Source organism: Theropithecus gelada, chromosome 18 (assembly GCF_003255815.1).
Source record: "Theropithecus gelada isolate Dixy chromosome 18, Tgel_1.0, whole genome shotgun sequence".
In the NCBI taxonomy this organism is placed as follows: domain Eukaryota; kingdom Metazoa; phylum Chordata; class Mammalia; order Primates; family Cercopithecidae; genus Theropithecus; species Theropithecus gelada.
Genome location: NC_037686.1, coordinates 50,271,013 through 50,294,789, shown reverse-complemented (window position 1 = coordinate 50,294,789; position 23,777 = coordinate 50,271,013). Strand labels below are relative to the sequence as shown.

Sequence of the window (23,777 nt, the reverse complement as noted above, 5' to 3'; positions counted from 1 at the left end):
TTTGCTGGCGTAATTTTCTTAAAGCTAAACATCTCTGTCACATTAGTTCATGCTTTTGCAATTATTTTATCTTTTTTTGATGTATATATGTGAAATTAAGTACTACTAAATTTAGGTATTGCTAATGTTACATGGTGATGAGAAGGAATGATTTTTTAAAATTAGATACGTGGGTCATGGTTACATCTTTTTTGTAATCATTTTTGTGTTACTTTTGGAGACATTAGATTTTATCCTGTTTTGCAATGAAGTGAAATGACAGGTCAAAATGAGGCATTTAGGCCGGGCGTGGTGGCTCACACCTGTAATCCCACCACTTTGGGAGACCAAGGCGGGTGGATCACCTGAGCTCAGGAGTTCAAGACCAGCCTGGGCAACATGGTAAAACCCTATCTCTACAAAAATTAGCCAGGCATGATGGTGGGTGCCTGTAATCCCAGTTACCCAGGAGACTAAGGTGGGTGAATCTCTTGAACTTGGGAGGCAGAGCTTGCAGAGAGCCAAGATCGCACCGTTGCACTCCAGCCTGGGCGACAGAGCAAGACTCTGTCTCAAAAAAAAAAAAAAAAAAAGAAAAGGAAGAAATGAGGCATTTATAATCTATTCGGCCTGCATCTTTAAATAAAAAATGCTTGGAAGAATGTGAATGAGCTATAGATTCAACTAGGCAATTCATTTTATCAGAATTTAAGTGAAGAGGTTAGGCTCAGCCTAAATTTTAATGGTGTAAACAGGTCGAGAGTTTTAAAATATTAAAGGAGAGCCAGGATAAGGTATGGATAAGGGAGTTAAGGTCATGACCTCAGGCCGAGAGACTGAGCACGGTGAGCAGCAAACCTCCCAGGTGTGGACTTCACTCCTTCGTTGTGTAGTTACTACCCTAATCCAGGTGTCACAGATGCCATCCCGCGTTCCATGGACAGCTCACAGATAACCTTACCCTCTCAGGACTCCCCATCTCATGACTTTCTCCCTGAAACTCCCTGCTTTTTATACCAAAAACCCCCTTCACCTTTGGCACTTGTGTGACCTGCTCAGTTTTGGAGACAAATCAGGAGGCTAATTCAATTGCTTAAGTATCAGCTTGCCCTCTTAAATGTCCTTCAGCCATTTCAAGCGACCCAGTTTCCCACCTTGCCGTTCAGTCCCTGCCATCTTGCTGCCTCGTAACAGTTCCTAAAAATGTCCTTAATACGTAGAGTAGTTCAACTCTGTGAGGAAGCAATCTCGGCAGAACATTGGGGTCATTTGGGGACCTCAAAAATAATGGTGTTTGGGCCTTACCCCAGACCAGTTGAATGTGAATTTCAGAAATGGGACCGGGGTATTTTTTAAAAGCTCCCCAGGGGAGGTTGTTGCACAGTGAGGTTGACAGTCGCCAGGTAACTTCCTCCTACTCCTAAACTCAACCTTAAGCCTCTCTTATTGCTGTAGGTTCTCTCTTGATTTCATATGAATCTCTGTAGTTGAAATGGGAACACTGAGGCAGGGCTGAGAAACTTTAAAGCTTGAATTTTGAACTGCCATAGAATCAGTATATTTCATCCAGCCCTTCTGGGAAAAAAGAAGGGATGTCATGATATACAAATACTGCAATTTCTGGTATTTGGAAATTGCTGGTTAATGATTCAGTTTCCTTCTACCTTATGGATTGTAACCAACGTGATGATCAGGTGAGGAACATCTTTGAAGAGATTGATAAACTTGGTATGTGGGACAAAGACTAGTTTCTAGAGTCAAAGTCAAGTTTGATTGGATATAACTTGTCGTAGTACCCCAACTTACAGAAACGGTGTTCAAAAGTTTTAGCTGCCGGGCGCGGTGGCTCAAGCCTGTAATCCCAGCACTTTGGGAGGCCGAGATGGGCGGATCACGAGGTCAGGAGATCGAGACCATCCTGGCTAACACGGTGAAACCCCGTCTCTACTAAAAAATACAAAAAACTAGCCGGGCGAGGTGGCGGGCGCCTGTAGTCCCAGCTACTCGGGAGGCTGAGGCAGGAGAATGGCGTAAACCCGGGAGGCGGAGCTTGCAGTGAGCTGAGATCCGGCCACTGCACTCTAGCCTGGGCGACAGAGCGAGACTCCGTCTCAAAAAAAAAAAAAAAAAGTTTTAGCTTTTTTTCAGTATTTACCTCCATATTGCTAAATAACAGACTTATATTACTTCATTGATTTTTCAGTTTTAGGCGTTATTTATTGCCCTTCTCTGGCATACGACTATTTCATTTCTTCCTTTTCCTATCCCCATCATTCGTGTTCACCCTTCTCATCTCCCCAACTGTATTAGGCTGTTTTGGGGTTGCTATAAAGAAATAACCTGCAGCTGGGTAATTTACAAAGAAAAGTGGTTTATTTTGGCTTACCGTTCTGCAGACTGTACAGGAAGCATGCTGTTGCCATCTGCTTCTGGTGAGGCCTCAGGAAACTTCCAATCATGGCAGAAGGCCAAGGGGGAGCCAGCATATCACACGATGAGAGGGAGCAAGAGATGGGGGAGGTGCCACACTCTTAAGCAACCAGATCTGCTGTGAACTCAGTGCAAGAACTTACATATCACTTCATGAGGAGCACCAAGCCATTTATGAGGGATCCGTCCCCATGACCACCACCTCCCACCAGGCGCCCCCTCCAACACTGGAGATTGCATTTCAACATGAGATGTGGAGGGGACAAACATTCAAACCATGTCGTCATATTTCCAACTTAGTTCAATTATAATTTTGGTTGGGTGCGTAGTTCACAATAATTGCTTTTCTCTTTCTGCCCAACTTTTTATTTTCCCTATAATAAATTTGTCTTATTTTTTTCCTTGAATAATTCAATCACAAAAGATGTTCGCATATATTGGGTTGTCTATCAGTTACTTCTTCCCGCCTTCTGGAGCCTTTGCCTGCTTTAATTTGAACGAGTTGCCCTCTAGGAACACAGCTGTCATCTTAGGATCTTTCATTACCATCCTGGGTGTTCCCTTCACCTTTTTTTTTGTACTGGACATCTTGTTTCCTGTGTTTTTCAGTTTACATCCTCACTGTGGTTGGGCACATCCTCTGGTAATTTTTTTTTTTTTTTTTTGAGACGAGGTCTGGCTCTGTTGCCCAGGCTGGAGTGCAGTGGCATGATTTTGGCTCACTGCAGCCTCCACCAACTGGGTTCAAACAGTTCTTCTGCCTCAGCCTCCCAAGCAGCTGGGATTACAGGCGTCTGCCACCACGCCCAGCTTATTTGTGTGTTTTTAGTAGAGACGGGGTTTTACCACATTGGCCAGGCTGGTCTCAAACTCCTGAACTCAGGTGATCTGCCCGCCTCGGCCTCCCAAAGTGCTGGGATTACAGGCCCGGGCCACTGCTCCCGACTGTCCAGTAATTTTTGAGAAAGGGTTCATGGAAGGTAAATTCATTGAGACCTTCTTTGTCTAAAAATGTTTTAAATCTATCTTCACATACTCTCTGTAAAGAATTGTGGGTTAGAAAACATTTTCCAGTGGGGTGCAATAACTCATGCCTGTAATTCCAGCACTTTGGGAGGCCAAGGTGGGAGGATTGCTTGAGGCCAGGTGTTTGAGACCTGGTCTCTTTTGTCTCACTCTGTCACCCAGGCTGGAGTGCAGTGGCGTGATCTTGGCTCACTGCAACCTCCGCCTCCCAGGTTCAAGTGATTCTCATGTCTCAGCCTTCCAAGTAGCTGGAACTACAGTCACGAGTCACCATCCCTGGCTAATATTTTGTATTTCTAGTAGAGACAGGGTTTTGCCATGTTGGCAAGACTGTTGCGAGACCCAGTCTCTACAAAAAAATTAAAATATTAGCTAGGTGTGATGGTGCACCCACTTTTAATCGTAGTTACTTGGGAGGCTGAGGCAGGAGGATCTTTTGCCCTGAGGAGTTTGAGGCTATAGGGAGCCATGATTGTGTCACTGTACTCCAGCCTGGGTGACAGAGTGAGACCCTGTCTCTAAAAATAATAATAAAAAAATTTTTCCTTCAGAATTTTGAAGTCTGGCTTTCTGGTGGTGTTATTGAGAATTCCTACGCATTCTGATACATGAGCTTAGTTCAGCGTCTGATATTTCATGATAATATGTATTGAGACTATCCATTCTAATTGGCCCTTTCAATACAGAAAGTCATGCCCTTCAATTGTGAAAAAGTTTCTTAAATTATTTCATTAAAGATCTCCCCTCTGATTTTTTGTTTTCTTTCTACAACTGCTACATACTAGACCTCCTCCTTTCAATTTTCTTCTTTCTCCTTCCTTCCTTCCTTCCTTCCTTCCTTCCTTCCTTCCTTCCTTCCTTTTTCTTTCTTTCTTTCTTTCTTTCTTTCTTTCTTTCTTTCTTTCTTTCTTTCTCTCTTTCTCTCTCTCTCTCTCTCTCTCTCTCTCTCTCTTTCTTTCTCTCTCTCTCTCTCTCTCTCTCTCTCTTTCTTTCTTTCTTTCTTTCTTTCGTCTCTCTCTCTCTCTCTCTTTTTTTGAGACAAGTTATCACTCTGTCGCTGAAGCTGGAGTGTAGTGGCATGATCATAGCTCACTGCAGCCTCGACCTCCCGGGCTCAAGTGATCCTGCCTCAGCCTCCTAGGTAGCTGGGACTATAGGTGCATGCAGCACACTCAGCTAATTTTTAAAATTATTTGTAGAGATGGGGTCTCCCTATGTTGCCCAGGCTGGTCTTGAATTCCTGGCTTGAAGCAATCTTCACCTTGGCCTCCCAAAGCGCTGGTATTACAGTGGGAGCCACCACACCTGGCCCTTATCTTTATTTTATTTTGACAGAGTTTTGCTCTTGTTGCCTAGGCTGGAGTGCAGTGCAATGGCATGATCTCAGCTCACTGCAACCTCTGCCTCCCGGGTTGAAGCAATTCTCCTGCCTCAGCCTCCCAGGTAGCTGGGATTACAGGCATATGGCACCATGCCCAGCTAATTTTCATATTTTTTTAGTAGAGATGGGGTTTCACTGTGTCCGTCAGGCTGGTCTCAAAATCCTGACCTCAAGTGATCCACCTGCCTCAGCCTCCCAAAGTGCTGGGAATACGGGCGTGAGCCACCGCGCCTGGCCATCTTCTTTATTGAGCTGCTAATTTGGGGAGTTTTCCTCAACTCTTCCCCAGTTCTTTGATTGAGTATTTTATTTCTGTTAACCATAGTAAAAATATATTTTTAAAAATCCTTATTCTGGTTTCAGAAAGTTCTATCTTTAGTTTTTTTATCTAAGTTTTCTAGTTTTCTTCCTGTATCATTCCCGTTTCCTCCATGTTGGGTTGCCTTTTTTCTTTTTTTTTTCCTGCTTTGTTTGGTCTCTGGTTTTCCTGTTAGAGGCTTTCTTCAGATGGCAGGTGCTGCTTGGTTATCTGCTGATAATTCAGAGATAACTCAGGATAGGAGATTAAAATGTCCATTGGATGCTCCAAGCATGTGAATAGATGTGAGCCTTACTGTAAGCTATCTGCCCTAGGCGGGCTAGCAGGGGAGGCCCATGCCATTGTCTGTTAGGTCTTTCTTCTTAGGCTGATTGGGTTTCCTGTGGAGGGAAAAAGAAGAGGGCTGGGTCTCTGCACCTTCAGTTAGTACAGTTCACTAAGCTGTTTCCTGTGGTCGCCCTGCTCTCAGCTGTGCTTGGGATCTGCAGTCCATAGCCCTCGGTTACCTCTCCAGGAACCAAACATCTAGTTGGCTTTGGGGGTTCTGGGGGAACAGTCACCCCACTGCAGGGTGGGAATCTAGGCAATCTGCTGCTTTAACAGACTATTTTATTTTATTTATTTTATTTTTTTTTTTTTGAGACAGGGTCTCCCTGTGTTTCCCAGGCTGGTCTCAAACACCTGGGCTCAAGGGATCCTCCTGTCTTAGCCTCCCAAAGTGCTAGGATTACAGGCGTGAGCCACCGTGCCCAGCCTGCTTTAACAGACTTTCGGTATATTTCATTCTAGCATCTCCTTTCATCCCTACTTCCAGTGGTAACTGCTACTGCCAGTCCCGAGCGTCCTGGTGTAATCTGGATGGTTCTTGTCTAAGGATGGCCAGCTTAGGATTCAATTTTCCTGGGTCTGCTAAAACATTAAGTATTTATTCATCTGCTGCTGCTTTAAAAATTCTATTGTGGTTCACTTTTTCTTTTTTCCCATCCTTTTAGGTTTGTGCTTAAAAATAAACAAAAAATATGAACCGTCATGAACAAACCCCCTACCGTCATTTTAGTGGGGTTTTGGGGAGCGAGTGAAACTATACCCCTGTGTTCAAGCCCCATCTTTACCCAGAGGTCATTACTCTGTATTTGAAGACCAATCAAAAGGGAGTGGGCATAAACAAAAGGGAAGAAATGTTCAGTTATTAGCTATTAGGAAGGAAAAAATAGCAAGGAGAATGATGAATTCTCTGTAAATGGGGAAAAAAGCAGTATATAACTCTGAAAGGTTATAAGTGAAATTTAACTGGGTTATGGGAATGGGTAGATACTTATTATTCTTTGACTATGTCTGTTAAAAAAGAATTTCCTTAGTGCATTCAGGTTCACCGACAAATTTGAATTCATAATTGTCTCATAGTTTCCTACAGCGCCTCTAACAAATCCAAGACATCGGTGACAGGAACACCTGGGTGAGTGGTGAGAACTCCATAGGAGCTCTCTGACCCCTGCTTTCTTTCTTTTTTTTGTTTGAGACAGTCTTGCTCTGTTGCCCAGGCTGGAGTGCAGTGGTGTGATCTTGGCTCACTACAACCTCTGCCTCCTGGGTTCAAGTGATTCTCCTGCCTCAGCCTCCCTAGTAGCTGGGATTACAGGCGTACACCACCATGCCAGGCTAATTTTTGTGTTTTTAGTAGACATGCAGTTTTTCCATGTTGACCAGGCTAGTCTTGGACTCCTGACTTTAAGTGATCCACCTGCCTCAGCCTCTCAAAGTGTGGGATAACAGGTGTGAGCCACCACGCCTGACCTGACCCTTGTTTTCTGTCATCTTTTCTCTTGTGAGATGCACGCTGAAGGTATGGAGCCAGCCCCGGCTTGGGAGCCAAACATACCTGGGTCCAAATACTGGCTCTGCCCCTTGCTAGCTGGATTCAGGCAAGTCAGGGGACCTCTGTGACTCTGTTAGCCTCATCTGCAAAACAGGGTGGTGCCTTCTCTTTATAAGCCAGTTGCAGTGATTCAATGTCTGGCACTTAATAAATGGAAGCCGTTACAGTTATTGTGACTCCTTTTCCAACGGGCTAAATGTGTGTGTGACCCAGAAGCCTGTCTTGACTTTCCTTGTTGCAGCTACTTTAGTTTGTGGCACACAGGACCCAGCCCAGACCTTGACCCTGGCTCACCAGGCTCCCTGTGAGCTGCCCCCTGCCTGCCTCCAGGACTCAGTGCTCGCCTCGCTAAATCCTTCAGATAGTCCCCTCCCGCTGACCAACCAGCAGCTGCAGAACACGTCTTGCTGTCACAGTGCTTGCTGTTCTCCTGACTTGCAAGGCTTGTCCCCTAGCAGCTGCCCCCTCTTCCTGGAAATGATGCGGGGCACCAGCAGCCTCTCCCTCGGGGCTGTCCTGACAGCCCTGCCCCCTCGCCTCCTGCCGCTGTATGGAACCCAGAACAGACCTCTGTACCTTTTATTTCTCTTTGTTTAGATAGCTGCTTCTCTGCTGGTGTATAAGCTGCTTATGGGCAGTGGTGGGCTATGCAAGGCACATAGCAGGCTCTGAAAAAATGATGAATGAATGGCTGGCTTCAATCATTATTGCTACATCGATGACCACTAAAAGTTTCTTTAAAAATTTGGCTGGGCACAGGGGTTCAGGTCTGGAATCCCAGCACTTTGGGAGGCCGAGGAGGGTGAATCACTTGAGGTCAGGAATTTGAGACCAGCCTGACCAATGTGGTGAAACACTGTCTCCACTAAAAATACAAAAAATAAGCTGGGTGTGATGGGAGGCACCTGTAATCCCAGCTACTCAGGAGGCTGAGGCAGGAGAATTGCTTGAACCTGTGAGGCGGAGGTTGCAGTGAGCCGAGATTGTGCCACTGCATTCCAGCCTGGGCAACAAGAGCGAAACTCTGTCTCAAAAAAAAAAAAAAAAAAACAAAAAAAAACTGTACCTCTTTTTCTTTTGTTTCCTGCAGCATAAAATATATGCAGTTAGAAACAAAACAAAAGGAGAACAGCAATGACAAAGAGCCCTCAGCTTTGTCTCAAACTAGCTCCGCTGCTAACTAATATGTTTCTCTTTTTCGGCCTCCTTAAGGCCAGAAACCTTGGAGTTACTTGATTCCAGCCTGTTTCTTATCTTAATATGTCATAACCTGTGCCCATCCTCTCAACTTCTCCATATTTTTTAAATTAAATTTTAAAAATTATTTTTCATTAGAAATTTTAAATGTATTTTTTGAGACAGGGCCCTACTCTGCTGCTCAGACTGGAGTGCGAGTGGCATGATCACTGCTCATTGCAGCCTTGGCCTCCCCGGCTCAAGCAATCCTCCTGCCTCAGCCTTCTGAGTAGCTGGGACTACAGGTGCACACCACCATGCCCAGCTAATCTTTGTAATTTTTGTAGAGATGGGGTTTTGCCATGTTGCCCAAGCTGGTCTTAAATTCCTGGGCTCAAGTGATCCTCCCGCCTCAGCCTACAAAGTGCTAGGATTACAGGCATGAGCCACTGGGCCTGGCCTTCTCCATACCTTTTGCTCCTCTGCCATCTTTACTTCCATTGCCACTCTGCTCAATACCTCGATCCTCACCTGTGGCCACTCTGTCCAGCTCGGTCTCCCTGCCTGGCCCCTATTACGTCCTGTGACCCACACCCTGCTTGCTCAGTATTCTCTGCCACAGCCCTGAGCAGCTGCTCACCTCCCTGTCACAGCTCTTGATGCCTCTGCTGGCCTATGAAGGGCCAAGCCCTCAGTGCATTCAGGCTGGTCCTTTTGCCTTTTCTCCTAGTCCTTGCCATACCCCGTGCTGTGGCCCCAAGTGAAGGTCTTGCTCCTGGTTCTCATGTGCTCTTCCACCTTCGTGCGGTCTCTGCACGTTCAGCCTATCTCAGTCGTCTTATTGTAAGTTCTGATACCTCCTCGATGGAAAGCCTTCCTTCATCTTCTCAGCCTGAAACCCTCTCTCACTTTTATCACGGAAACTTCTGCTCACCTCTTGTTACCGCATTATAAACAGATTTACTAGATACATCCATTTGCCCTCAAAATCCTAGGTGAGAAAGGAACATCTCTGGGCATCAGAATTGGAGGGGAGAGGTTAGAGAGAATCTCAAAGTCAGAGCTGTTAGGTTAGGAATCGGGGCTCCTGGGAGAATTGAGCCCAGCCGGATTAAAAAAAAAAAAAGTTTCATTAAAGTATAGCATTTATACAGAAAAAGGCATACATCATAAGCATGCAACTCCCTGAGTGTTCACAGTGAACATATCATGTGCCCAGCTCTTAGAATGCCCATGCAGCCATAGGAAGGTGAAGCTAGAACCAGACCCCTCCATGAAGCAGGGCCGCAGAGGCCCGGCACTTCTGTGAAAAGTAATGCAGAAAATTGGCCCTCTAGCCCAGAGAAGCACAAGGAAGCCTGCTGTCTTCCCAGGGCTCTGGGGAGTGCCTCTCCCTGGCTGTGAATTTATACACCTGCAGGGAAGAGGACAACCAAGTTGAGATATTCACACAAACTCGGTCTAAGACTGGTGGGACTGCTGGGTCCTGGAAGAAGCAAATCAGAAAGGCCCCTTAGGGACCCTTCCACCACCCAGGAAGCAGAGAACTCTGGAAAAAACACTCAGTATGAATAAGCTAAAAACCAACCAAACAAAAAACAATGGACACTTTTTTTTTTTTAAGACAGAGTTTTGCTTTTGTTGCCCAGGCTGGAGTGCAACAGCACAATCTCGGCTCACTGCAACCTCCGCCTCCCGGGTTCAAGTGATTCTCCTGTCTCAGCCTCCTGTGTAGCTGGATTACAGGCATGTGCCACCACGCCCGGCTAATTTTGTATTTTTAGTAGAGACAGGTTTCTCTATGTTGCTCAGGCTGGTCTCAAACTCCCGACCTCAGGTGATCCGCCCACCTCAGCCTCCCAAAGTGCTGGGATTACAGGTATGAGCCACCGCCCCCGGCCACGATGGGCACATTTAGTCACGCAGTGTAAGTGAAGACTGGCTCAGAAACTTCAGTTTATTCCCCATACTGAAGACAAAGTGAACCTTCTAAAACATAAGCACGTATCACTCTGCTAAATGGAGGTCACTCAGAAGACACAATTTTTCTTTTTTCTTTTTTTTTTTTTTTGAGACGGAGTCTGGCTCTGTCACCCAGGCTGGAATGCAGTGGCCGGATCTCAGCTCACTGCAAGCTCCGCCTCCCGGGTTTACGCCATTCTCCTGCCTCAGCCTCCCGAGTAGCTGGGACTACAGGCGCCCGCCACCTCGCCCGGCTAGTGTTTTTTTTTTGTATTTTTAGTAGAGACGGGGTTTCACCGTATTAGCCAGGATGGTCTCGATCTCCTGACCTCGTGATCCGCCCGTCTCGGCCTCCCAAAGTGCTGGGATTACAGGCTTGAGCCACCGCGCCCGGCCACACAATTTTTCATTACCTACAAAGTTCTACATCACTCCGCCCTGGTTCCCCTACTTCCCGCCCCCCTACTCAAGCCATGTGGCCTCCCTGCTGTTCCTTGATAGCCTTGTTATGGGGCTGAGTTGTGTTCCGCCAACAGACATGGTGACATCCTAGCCCCCAGGAACCTGTAAACATGAACTCTCTTATTTGGAAACAGGGTCTTTGCAGACGCAGTCAAGTTAAGACGAGGTTATTAGGGTAGGCCTTTAATCCAAAATGGCTGGCGTCCTTCCAAGCGGAGAAGACAGCTTGTGACTGCAGAGGCAGAGGTTGGAGTGCTGCATCTACAAGCTGAGGAACGTCAAGGATTTTTGCCACCACCACGAGCTAAAAAAGGCAAAGAAGGATTCTCCCTCACAGGTTTCAGAGGGAGCACAGCCCTGCTGACACCCTGATTTTGCATTTCTAGCCTTCAAAACTGGAAGACAACACATTTGTGGTATTTTGTTCCAGCAGCCGTAGGAGATGAATACAAGCCTCAAATGTGTTCCAGCGCTTGCTGGTCTCTCTTGCTTGCAAACCCTTCCCCAGACAACGCCCTCATTCCCTGCAGGTCACTGCTGAAATGCCACCTTTGCAGACAGGCTGGTCCTGACTACACTACTGACCTGAGCAGTTGCAGCCTCTCTCCCTTCCTCCCCCTCTTTTAGCTTTCTCCACAGACCCTAGCCATACCTGACAATATGTTGTATGCCTTTCATCTTTGTTGTAAAACAATCATCTGCCTTGCCTTCTAGAAGGTACGTTCCATGAGAGTAGAGACCGTCCGGTTCATTGCTGCACACCCATTGCCTGCTACGTGCCTGACATAGAATGGAGTCTCCCATACGTTTGTTTCATAAGCGAATGAGCTGTTTGAGAATGTTGTTTGTTTTCCTTTTCACTCTTTTATCCTCCACATGACCTAATGTTTTGCTCATGGTAAGACAGTCAGGAAATATGGGCAGATGGATTAATAAACCTGTCACCACCACTGGGCTGAAGGCTTGCGTGGTGAAGAGGGGCGAGTCAAAACGTGTGGCGTGTTGGCCTGGATTTTGTGGCCTCTTTGTTGTAAAATGATTCTAGGGACAATCGATCAGATTTCTCTGAGTAATCATTATAGCTTACCATTTGTCACATGCAGCCACTGTTTCTCTTGACCTGAATCCCTCCTGATTCCTCCCTTCCCCAGTTCTTTTTCTGATTAAGGAATCAGAGTTGAATAATCTAAATTTAGTTTGTGTAGCTCAGAGGTGCCAATCATGGCAAATAATGAATGAAGAGATTTCCCACCCTTTTCCCTGAAGCGCTGAGCTGAAACCAACAAATTCATTTTATTTAGGATCACAGGCTGCACTCAAAGTGGTGTCTGTGACAGGTGAGTGCTTTATTCACTAATGAAGTCACCAGGCCTCAGACAAACCCTCTCCCTCCTGGTTGGGGTGCTTCTTATCTCTGTTAGCCCAGACACTGTGCCTTTTTAGCCTTCTGTTTGCTAATGGAATTGGTGTGTAATTTTGTTAAAAATATGTTGTTAGAAAAAAATTCATATTATATATGTCATATGGTTCTGCAAATTTCTTTAGCCTTTCAAGGGCTTTTCTGGTAAGCCTGTATTTAGAGTTCACAATTTCTGGGTTAAGGACTGTTTTCTACCAGTTTTGAAAAGGACCAACATAAAGCACATTTTATCTGCTTTCACTGCATAAGAACATAAAAATTTACTTATTGGAGAGCTGTTATATTCAATGTTTGTGAGAAATAAGCCATAGATTAGGAATAACAATTGTTATGGTACTCTCTGTTGGGGAAAAAGAAGGAAGTTCTGATTTCAGTTATAACCTATGAGTTCTTCATATGTGCCACCAGGAGGTTTTATACATGAGGAATCTTGAATGAGTTTTTAAAAGTCATAAAGGCATCTGTAATCCCAGCTACTCAGGGGGGCTGAGGCAGGAGAATCACTTGAACCCAGTAGGCAGAGGTTGCAGTGAGCTGAGATCACGCCATTGCACTCCAGCCTGAGCAACAGGGTGAGACTCCCTCTCAAAAAATAATAATAATAATAATTAATGAAAAAATAAAAAATGGAAGTCAGTAAAAATGAAAGTACAAGATGTGAATAAATGATGCTGATTCATTAAAATATTTAATAAAGTATGTTCTGCTAGTTCCTTAATCATTTCTGGACAGAAACAAATTTAACCTGCGCCAGCCATTGATTTTGTACTGGTGAGACTTGGCATCTTTATGCCTTGTCACTAATCATCAGCGTTTGCCTGGGAGGGACCAGAAGCCCCCTTATCTGCACCCAGCAGGAGGGGCCCAGCACCCTGGATGGAGGGGATGACTTCTCCAGGGCCTCCCAGAGGGGACAAGAAGAACCTTCATAGCTCAGACGTCTAACACCCCTGGCCATTTTATTCTCTGGCCTTGTCTACACTTCTGGCACACAGTATTGCAATATGAGAAGTCTTTTAATTTAGTTTCTTTAGAAGAAATGGGTTCAGGCCGCGCACGGTGACTCACGCCTGTAATCCCAGCACTTTGGGAGGCCGAGGTGGGTGGATCACCTGAGGTCAGCAGTTCAAGACCAGCCTGACCAACATGGCAAAACTCTGTCTCTACTAGAAATACAAAACAAACAACAACAACAACAAAAATGGGTTCAGATTGTAGGTACAGAAGTATGTTATCCATGAAGATTACCTCTTTAAAGGGCAACTTAAGAAGACTGTAATTTTTGTTATGAGGGTAGAGAATTAGCCACACATATAAGGAAGGTGAGTTGATACCTGGATCAGGTTTTACTGTGCTTTTCTCAGGACATCCGCTTGGATATGAAGATCATGTAGGTAATATGAAAGGCTATCCATTTAATTTGACAGTTTGCATTGGCCTAATAACCATCAGGAGGACCAACTTTAATAAGAAATAAACTAATTCCATCAGTAGCACATATTTAAGCTACAGAAAACTGGGTTTCAGCTGAATCTAGACTCCATCTTCCCTGAATGTTCCATATGGCTTGCCACCTTCGCTCAAATGTGTATAAGGCCTTTGCTCGAATGTGTGTGAACTCTGACCCACCTGCTTCAAATTGCATTAGTCCCTTCCCCCACGCTACCCCATCTCTTTTACCTTGCTTCATTCTTCATTTGTCCTGAGAAGGAAAAAGAAGAGGGGAGGCCGTGGAAGGGCTCCATCATTCAAAATGTTACATATTGTGATTATTTTCTGTGTCTCCCCTAACCCCATGTAAACCCCCGTCTGCTCTATTCACTACTGTTTTCCCAATGCATATAGTAGGTGCTCAATATTTGTTCGATGAATACCGATGCCTGATACCTTTCTGTACCAAGGGCTGGTTTCCTACTCCACAACGCATTGAACATACATGGGCAGGGTGGGCTGGCGGAGGTGTAGGAATGAAATGTGCACCTGTTCCTCCCTGTGGTCTCAGTGTGCGACCTTGGGGGCGGGGCAGGTGGTTAAACTGGGAAGGTGCGCGGATATGATACAGACAAACCTCATCATACCGTCCCTCCAAGAAATGCACTTGCCAAGCTGGCCTTCAGTTTTCCTAATGCTCTTCTGTGAGTCTCACCTGTCAAATTCTGCTACACAGAGAGGGTGCAGATAAACTGAATAATCCCTTTTTCTGTTCTGAAAATAAAGCAAAACAAAACAGGATCTGCACACTTGTGCTGTGACTAGGCAGGCAAACTGGAGAACTGAGGCAAAAGCATCCTTATATCTAAATAATAGTAAAGGAAACGTCAAAAACAGTTATTTGCTGAGTCATGGCTGAGGATCCTCAGTTGGCTAGCTTGGCAGATGCAACCAGGGCACCCGTCCAGCGCAAATACGAGTCCAGCAGGTTTTGCAGTGACCTGCGATGGTGGTGGGGAGTGGGCTTCTAGCTCAGCCGCCAGGCCCATTTTCACGCAGGGAGCAGCGCCCAGCTGGGGCGGGCTCTCCGCGAGAGGCGTGTCCCCGCCTGGCCTCGCCCCCGAGGCCCCGCCCCGGCCCGGCAGCGAATGAACGGGCGCGCCGGGAGGGCGCGAGGTCAGGGGGCCGGGGACGCGCGTGGGGAGCGCTGCCCCACTCGGCCGCTGCTGGGCGGACACCTGGGCGCGCCAACGCGGGAGGAGCCCGGCCTCGGGCCGAGGCTGCCCGGGCAATGCCTTCACTCGGCGCAAACATGGCTGCGGCTCTGCGCGCCGCGGGCGTCCTGCTCCGCGATCCGCGTAAGTGGGTCTGTCGCGGCGGCCGCCAGGGCCAGGGTCCCTGAGACGGCGTGGGCAGAGCGGGCAGCTGGCGCCGGAGCCCTCGCGCCTCGGGGATTTCGGGATCGGCCGTGGGGGCACTGCGAGCAAACGGGCGAGGGGCTTCGCGGAGAAGGGAGGGGTGAGGGCAGCACTCAGGGCTCGGGGGGGGCCGCGGGGAGGGCGCCTGGATCCAGGAGGCGCAGGTTCAAGTCCCATCGGTCGGCTGGGTGGCTTGCAGCCGTGGCTGGAATTTCCTAGAGCCTTGGTTATTGTCACCTGTAATAACCAGACTGTTGAGAAGGTTACACCAGGGAAGGTATGTTATGGGCCTGCCGTAGAGGACAGTAAGGAAGGCATCGTCATCATCACCACCATGGACATCTGCCCTGCATTTCCTTCCCTGCTGAGGAAAGCCCATGGCCCTTGGTCCCTCTATGCCCACTTCTCCTTGGCAGCAGGACCCACCGTGGGGCAGCCTGGGCTGCTGTTTTCTAGAGATATTTGGAGAACATGTGAGACCCAGGAACAGCTTCCCATGTTTCTGATGCAAACCGTGAATAGGTTGTGACCGCAGGATGAGCTGATGGGACTGTGGGTCTCACCCACCTGGCTGGGACAGCATTTCCAACTGTGACACCTTGAACAAGGCACCTAACTTCGCCAGAGCTTTGGTAAATGTACATTGAAATCCTAATTTTTTTAAGGCTTGCCTTGAACATGAGCACCTTGCCTGGCACACAGTAGGTACACAGGCATCTTCAAAATGTCTAGCCATTCATGTAGAAGGCTGCCACAAATAAGATGCTTATTTAATGCATCTGAACGGTGACTGGACACAGACCAGACATATTTTTCTAGGAAGTTCATCAGTCTGACACCGACTTGGAGTGGAGAGAATCCCCTCTGAACCTCCATATCTCATTAGAGATGGCTTTGTTAGGAAAATAATAAGGACCCAGTGTACAATGAGGCGAGCTCACTAAAAGCACTGGGGGACAAAGGACATTGTTTTTTAAGAAGAGGCAGCACAGTGCCAGTCGTGGGGCTGAAAGAAGTATTGAACTAATCTTTTCTTTCATTGACCTTTCCTGTGGCAAATGAAGTCTGACAGGCCTTAGATTTGAGGTCATGGAACAATACGTGAACTTTAAATTATTTGTAGTCTAGATTAAAAGTGGAAGGATTCAGAAACTCTAGCAGAAATACTTTTGGAGTCTATTTGTGTTACAGACTTTGATTTGAAGGTGTAGTTATAATCATCATTTTGGTTGATAGGAAAAAATCAACTTCTGTGTGAGAAAACATTGAGGAGTATTTCTGAAAATGAGTTCTGAAAGTAAAAGTGGAAAAGCAAAGTTTTATACTTTATGTATCTAGCATATTACAGAATTAATAAGCTTCCTGGGGTGGGCCATATATTATCTGTCTGTCTGTTTAGCTATCTATATGAATTATTTTTTTTCTTGGTGCCTTTTTCTTTCCAAACTTTAAACGTGTTTTGTTTTGTTTTGTTTTTTAAGAGATGGAGTGTTGCTCTGTCGCCTAGGCTGGTATACAGTGGTGCCATCATAGTTCACTGCAGCCTTGAAATCCTGGGATCAAGTGATCCTCCCGCCTCAGCCTCCCTGGTAGCTGGGATTACAGGCATGATCTGGTGTGCCTGGCCTTCCAAACTTTTTTTTTTTTTTGCTGAGCATATATTGTCTTATGTAATTAGAAAAAAAATTCTAGGATAATAAAAGAGTTTTAGGGTTTACATAAAAGACATTAGAACATTTTGGCTCCATATCAGCAACTAACCACTATTTTGAAGCACCCACTATGTTTATTGATAGTTACAATATAGAACCTTATTTCTGTTGTTAATTTTAAAAATGGTGCATATTTTATAAGTACTTTTGAAGTAATCTTCATCTCCTATGTGATAGAAAAGGGCCATCATAGATTTCAGTACTTGTGTACCTCGCCTTTTACTCTCTTCTGCCTCACCTGCGAGGATCCAAAATGTTAATTTGGTTTTGAAGAACCAGTTGATACTTATTAACTTACGAACTTCTTAAGTCATGGGTATACTTTTGAATGATCACCTATTGGATTTGTCCAGGAATTATGAAGTTTGTTTTTTGAGAGAAGTTTTTTTTTTTTTTAGATTTTTTTTTTTTGAGACCCGGTCTCACTCTGTTGCCTAGGCTGCTGGTCTTGAACTCCTGAGCTCAAGTGAGCCTCCTGCCTCAACCTTCCAAGTAGCTGTGACTACAGGTGTTCACCACTGCAGGAGTTATGAAGTTTTTGTTTTGTTTTGTTTTGTTTGTTTTCTTTCTTTCTTTTTTTTTTTTTTGAGATGGAGTCTGGCTCTGTCAACAGGCTGGAATACAGTGGCGTGATCTCGGCTCACTGCAGCCTCTGCCTCCCAGGTTCAAGGGATTCTCCTGCCTCAGTCTCCCAAGTAGTTGGGACTACAGGCGTGTGCCACCACACCCGGCTAATTTTTTTGTATTTTTAGTAGAGATGGATTTCACTGTGTTAGCCAGGATGGTCTCAATCTCCTGACCTGTCATCTGCCCGCCTCGGCCTCCCAGAGTGCTGGGATTACAGGCGTGAGCCACTGCGCCCGGCAGGGTTTTGTTTTCTTTTGTCATCTTCTGTTTTGCTGCTTATCTCTTGGTTTGATCATTTTTATTGTTTGTAGGCTTTCTTTTTTTTTTTTTTTTAAATAAAAAATAATAGAGATAGGGTCTCTTCACGTGGCCCAGGCTAGTCTCAAACTCCTGGGCCCAAGCAGTCCTCCCGCCTCAGCCTCCCAAAGTGCTGGGATTACAGGTGTGAGCCCCCATGCCCGGCCTGTTTGTAGGCCTTCTAAAGGTAGACCAGTTATCCATGTCAGGAGGAGGGGCAGAATTACTTGGTCTTAGTTCATAAATGGGCAAGTCTGTACTATTGGATATTCTTCACCCCTTTGCTTAACCACATGCAGTGTGGCAAGGCATTGCTGTTGGGGCTGGACATATTTTTCCCCTCTTATCTTCACAGCAGCCCTGCAGAAGTAGCCTTATCACTATTTTGCAGATGAGAAAAGTGAGACTCGCAGCATCTCAGTGAGTTGCCCAGGCCCAGCCATACAGCCTCTTGGTCCCGTGTGGGATTTCTGCTCAAATCTCTCTGGTTTCCGAACACATACTCTCTACGTCACTCAATGCTGCCTGTGCCATCAGATTCTCTTCAACTGTGAGCTGAGTCTTTTCCAGAGTCTCAGTTGGCCCTTTGAATGTTTGCTTTAAACTCCTTTAGCCTGGACAAATGCTAATTGTTTGGTAGGAGACACTCTTCATTTCTCTAGAATCTTCAGATCATTAGGGGAGAGGAGTGTTTTAGATGAGTCCTTGAAGGGTGAGTGTATTAACTGACCTGAGTGGAAAGGGTCCCTTGGTAGCAATATCATTCTCCTCTCTGAGAATCTGGTGAACCATGGAGAACATAATTTTGTAAGTAGGACATGGTAATAGTTAAGCTGCTTGAAAAGCTACTAGCTCCCAGATTTTACTAGGAAATCCTCATCTACTAGTTGGAAAATCTAATCCCTTCCCACCGCTTCCTTCTTTTTTTTTTTTGAGACGGAGTCCTGCTCTGTCACCCAGGCTGGAGTGCAGTGGTGCGATCTCGGCTCACTGCAAGCTCTGCCTCCCGGGTTCACGCCATTCTCCTGCCTCAGCCTCCTGAGTAGCTGGGACCACAGGCACCCGCCACCATGCCAAGCTAATTTTTTTTTTTTTTTTTTTGTATTTTTAGTAGAGACGGGGTTTCACTGTGTTAGCCAGGATGGTCTCGATCTCCTGACTTCATGATCCACCTGCCTCGGCCTCCCAAAGTGCTGGGATTACAGGTGTAAGCCACTGTGCCTGGCCTTTCTTTCTTTTTTTTTTTTTTTAACTCCTTAAATTTTTTGTAGAAACGAGGGTCTTTCTATGTTGTACAAGCTGCCCCAAAATGGCTGGGTTCAAGAGATCCTCCCACCTCAGCCTCCCAAAGTGCTGGGATTACAGGTGTGAGCCACCACACCTGGAACTCCTTCCTTTTTTTAGGTTTGAAGGAGGAAATGTCATTTTATTACAGATGGAGTGCCCCTTATCCTGAATGCTTGGAACCACAGGTGTTTTGGATTTCAGATTTTTTTAGGTTTTGGAATATACTTACCGATTGAGCAGTCCAAATCTGAAAATCTAAAATTCAAAATGCTCCAATGAGCATTTTCTTTGAGTGTCATGTCAGCGCTCAAGAAGTTTCAGGTGTTGGAGCAATTTGGATTTTGGATTTTCACATTTGGGATGCTAAACTTATACCAGCAGTCAAATTGTGGAATGCCAAGGTTTTATTCTCATATCCCATGGAATCGGATACAGTCTCACTCATATAAGGAATTAGGGACATTGCAGCATGATTAGGAACCTGGTTAAATCCCATGATGAAGTTCAGAATTAAACATATGTAAAAAAGGAGATGTGAGTTGGTTTGAGCCTTGGAATTTCTTTCTTTTTTTTTTTTTTAAACACCAACTCAAACCAGATGGAATTGAACTTCTTTATGGAATCTTTGCACTTCCACTTTGAGTTGGTAAAGATTATTTAGCATAAGCTCACATAATTGGCTCTGCTGGGAATGTGCACAATCTGGATGGTTGGAAATCTAATGGCCTGGAGATATCATTCTCTTCTATTTCACAGACATGCTAGGTGATAACATCAGAGCAGGTATAGTTCCCATCCTCTAGAAACTGTCAATTGAAACTAACGCCAGCACTAATCACATGGTGGATGCTGCAGAGCGCTTCACTCCTCTGCTCTCCTCCTCACAAGAATCCCTGTAGCAAGGTGTCATTTTACAGATCGGGAAACTCAGGCTCAGGAAGACCTGGCCCCAGGTCACATTGCTAGTAAGTGGCAGAGCTGAATTCAGAGTCAGAGCTGCTTGACCCACAGCCTAAATTCCTCCTCAGGGCACCTTTGCCTGTTAGGAGGAGGAGGGCAGAAGGAGACTGATGGCAAGCTGGTTTCTAACCGACCGGTTTGAGAATGGGGAAGAGGTCATGTGCATAGCACCAGGCGCCATAGTAACCGCCCTCTCACATGGCCATCTTCAGTACATCCTCTGTGGCTTCAGTTTCATTTCACTGGATGTTTAAGGACTAGTACTCTTCATATGACAGCTGAGTATGGCACACGGACTCCTCAATTCAGGTGGGTTCTTCAGGCCCACTGCCACCTCCTGTGGGGCCCAGGACAAGGGTATACTTGAAGGCACATATATGGTATGTGGGATATTGCAAGCTACCAAGCTGGGAAATATGTTCTGTCCTCCTATGTTGACAAATAGACCTTGATCACGACCTGGAAGGGTGAGCTCTTGAACTCTCTGAGCTCCTGCAGAAATGCAGAGGCCTTTGGAGAGTTGCCTCTGATTCATACACTTTCCTGCTTCTCTTCCTGCCGCCAGCTCTTTCTGGCCTTGTGAGGAGTCTCGCCCACAGCCTGGATGGATTCTCTGGTCTGCATGCCTAGTTCCACTCTTGCTCCTGCAAACGGCTATCCCTTGGCCACCATTCAGGTCACGACTTGCTACACTGATGGCACAACCTCCCTCAGGAGGATGGATCCAGAAAAGATGCCTGCACCGACCCTGGGAGTGGGTGTGGAGCTTGGGGGACAGGGAATCCTGGGGCGCTGGGAGCCTGATCTGGTACGTGGGATGTGGACTCCTGGCGGGGCATGTCTCCTTGGTGGTAGAGACTGCAGACCCCGCGGGGTGGGGTGCAGTGGGAGGAGGGCTAAAACAGGCCCTGGGAAGCAGAGGCCCCTTGTCAAGGTTCAAGGGCAGTACTGGGTTCTCAGCACCAGTGCTTTCTGAAGAAGGCTTGGAGGCAGAAGGGAGAACTGCAGCTATGTGAAAACTGGCCCAGTTGCCACTCCTGAAATTGGCGGCTTTTCACCTTTTCTGCAGCCCCTTCTCCTTCCACAGGAGCAGCACGCTACTGTCAGTCATGTTGGTCTCGTACAGGGCTTCTTGTGAGGGATTGTATCAACATCTGCAGCCGAGGTGGGGAGAGGAGGTGTGTGTAGTTTCTAAAATGCTTCCCTGCAGGCTCTCATCGGCCATCCTAGGGGAGCGATCCTCCACCCCATCCCCTCGGACAGGCCTTAAGTGCCTTTACCTGCCGGCAGAGAAATGCTAGGAAAATCATTTCTGCCATCGCATCTCTTTCAATTTTAAATCCAGGAATTATGCTCTGAGGACTTCTTCGGAAGAAATTACTTTCCAGCTAGATTTCATGCGAGCACTTTAATTTTGTCACAGTGGCATCCAGCAGCTGGAGGGTCTGTCAGCCATGGAGGTGGAAGTCAGGTGCAGCTGCAGCAGCCGCCGCCACAGAAACAGCCCAGCATGCCCAGCATGCAAAACCTCAAGTTCAACCGCAGAAGAGGTATGAGTCTAACATCAGGTACAAATAAGGATTTCTCTTTATTGATGCAGACACTAGTAGACCCAAGCTGCCTAGGAGGAAAGGTGCTGGGAAAAGCCAGTGTGGAAGGAGCGGTGTGCTATTTTCTTGGCTTCCTTTCAACAGCTGTTAAACCACAGATTTTACACCCTCCTTCCCCACTGGATCTTTCCTCGCAACAGGGCTATTGTTAAAAGACATAGTTGAGTACAGTCTGCAAATTGTGTTAAGAATTTGGTTCTGGAATATGTCATATAACACAAATTATATATGCTGGAAATGTATTTATGAACCTAACATAATTATGCCTATGAAATGTATGTTCTGTACAGGATAACGAATAACTGATCTACCAAGAATTTCTATAGGAAACTAGAGTATTGTTTTTCATCCCTTAACACAGTGAACGTAATTATAAAGGAAGTAATGTGATTTATCATCTATTAAAGAAGTGAAGTACACGTTTCATACCTCACCTCTTCTGTTGCTGGTGGCTGGCAGCAGGCATGGCATTGTTGCAAGGGTCCTCTTTAGGAACAGAAGTCACAACTGCTCCCAAGTCTTCCTCTGTACAGAGGCAACAGAAGACTCTATAAAGGGAAGTTATCGAGATGAGTACATAGAAACAGCACCCTTTAATATCAGGCAGAGCGAGATAAAGTAGCTAGGACCTATTTAACTCCATGACCTTTCTCCTAGATCACACATTGTGTGATGAAAATTATACAGGTATGAGTGTGTGTGTATAATATATATATAAAATTTTTTATTTTTTTGGGAGAGTCTCACTCTGTCACCTAGGCTGGAGTGCGGTGGCACAATCTTGGCTCACTGCAACGTCCACCTCCCGGGTTCAAGCAATTCTCATGTCTCAGCCTCCCAAGTAGCTGGGATTACAGGCACACACCACCATGCCTGGCTAATTTTTGTATTTTTTGTAGAGATGGGAATTCACTATGTTGGCCAGGCTGGTCTCGAACTTCTGACTTCAAGTGATCCGCCTGCCTTGGCCTTCCAAAGTGCTGGGATTACAGGCATGAGCCACCACACCCAGTCATATATATATATATATATATATATATATATATGTGTGTGTGTGTGTATATATATATATTTTTTTTAGAGGGAGTCTTGCTCTTTTACCCAGGCTGGAGTGCAGTGTCTTGATCTTTTCTCACTGCAACCTACACCTCCCAGGTTCAAGCGATTCTCCTGCCTCAGCCTCCCAAGTAACTGGGATTACAGGTGTGTGCCACCACACCCAGTTAATTTTGTATTTTTAGCAGAGATGGGGTTTTACCATGTTGGCCATGCGGCTCTCGAACTCCTAACTTCAAGTAATCCACCTGCCTTGGCCTCCCAAAGTGCTGGGATTACAGGCATGAGCCACCGTTTTTATTTTGAGAAGTGTTGCACTGTCACCCAGGCTGTAGTGCAGTGGTGTGATCATGGCTCACTGCATCCTTGAACTCCTGGGCTTAAGCGATCCTCCTGTCTCAGCCTCCTGAGTGGCTAGGACTACAGGTGCACACCACCACACCCAGCTAATTAAAAATTTTTTTTTCTTGTAAAGATAGGGTCTTACTTTGCTGCCTAGGTTGGTTTTGAACTCTTGGCTTCCAGCAGTTCTCCTGCTGTGGCCTCCCAAAGTGCTGGTATTACAGGCATGAGCCACGAGCCACCGTGCCTGGCCAAAACCAAAATTTTCTTATTGTGTGTTTATTATTTTCTGCTGTATGATCATGAGTATGATGATTTAGTGCTGTGTAACCTGAGGTTACTTGGGGATGGGCATTGGATACCTTCTTCATCTGGCAGCCTGCCAAGAAGGACCCATTCCATTTCTCCTTACCCTTTCCAGCCCCTCTCCCCACTGAAGCCATAAGTCCTGAGGGTTGGGATTTGATAGAAACTGAAGAACCGATTCAATGTGAAATCCTGGAAGAAAAATTATTTCATTTGTGTGTTATTCTAGTGGCAACTCATTAATATAAGTAGCCTTAATATTATTAAAATTAAATGAAAATCTTTAAATTCTACTAAGTAACGTTAGATCATATTTATATAAAATACATGGGATCATTTTAGAGAATACAGACAGGGAAAAAAATACTTTAAACATTATGAAAGGTCTTACCACCCAATATTTTGTTTCTCTCTTCTTAAAAAAGAAAAATAGAGACAAGGTCTTACTGTATTTCTCAGGCTTATCTTGAACTGCTGGGGTCAAGCAGTCCTCCTGCCTCAACCTTCCAGAGTGCTGAGATTACAGGTGTGAACAACCAGCCAGGCCAATTTTGTCTGCATGACTATTAAGATTCACTCTATGTATTTAGCAAGATGTGACCGTACTATACATCATATATTTATAATGCCCTCTTTTTATTTATCATCATATAAATATTTGTCTATATTATTTTGGTAACTGAAGAGGATTTTATGAAGT

The 23,777-nt window shown here is 45.8% G+C and overlaps 1 protein-coding gene across 2 annotated transcripts in view; it reads left to right on the top strand.

The window, feature by feature from the left end:
- Positions 1-14,618: 14,618 nt before the first annotated feature.
- FECH (ferrochelatase) overlaps positions 14,619-23,777 on the top strand; it is a 41,958-nt gene continuing 32,799 nt past the window's right edge. Inside the window, exons 1-2 of one of the 2 annotated variants that reach the window (XM_025365210.1) lie at positions 14,619-14,820; positions 21,187-21,313. In XM_025365210.1, coding sequence (XP_025220995.1) covers positions 14,754-14,820; positions 21,187-21,313 — 194 coding nt within the window. In that variant the 5' untranslated portion in view covers positions 14,619-14,753. Of the gene's footprint in view, positions 14,821-21,186; positions 21,332-23,777 lie in introns of both variants that reach the window. The other variant, XM_025365209.1, reaches the window with a different exon arrangement.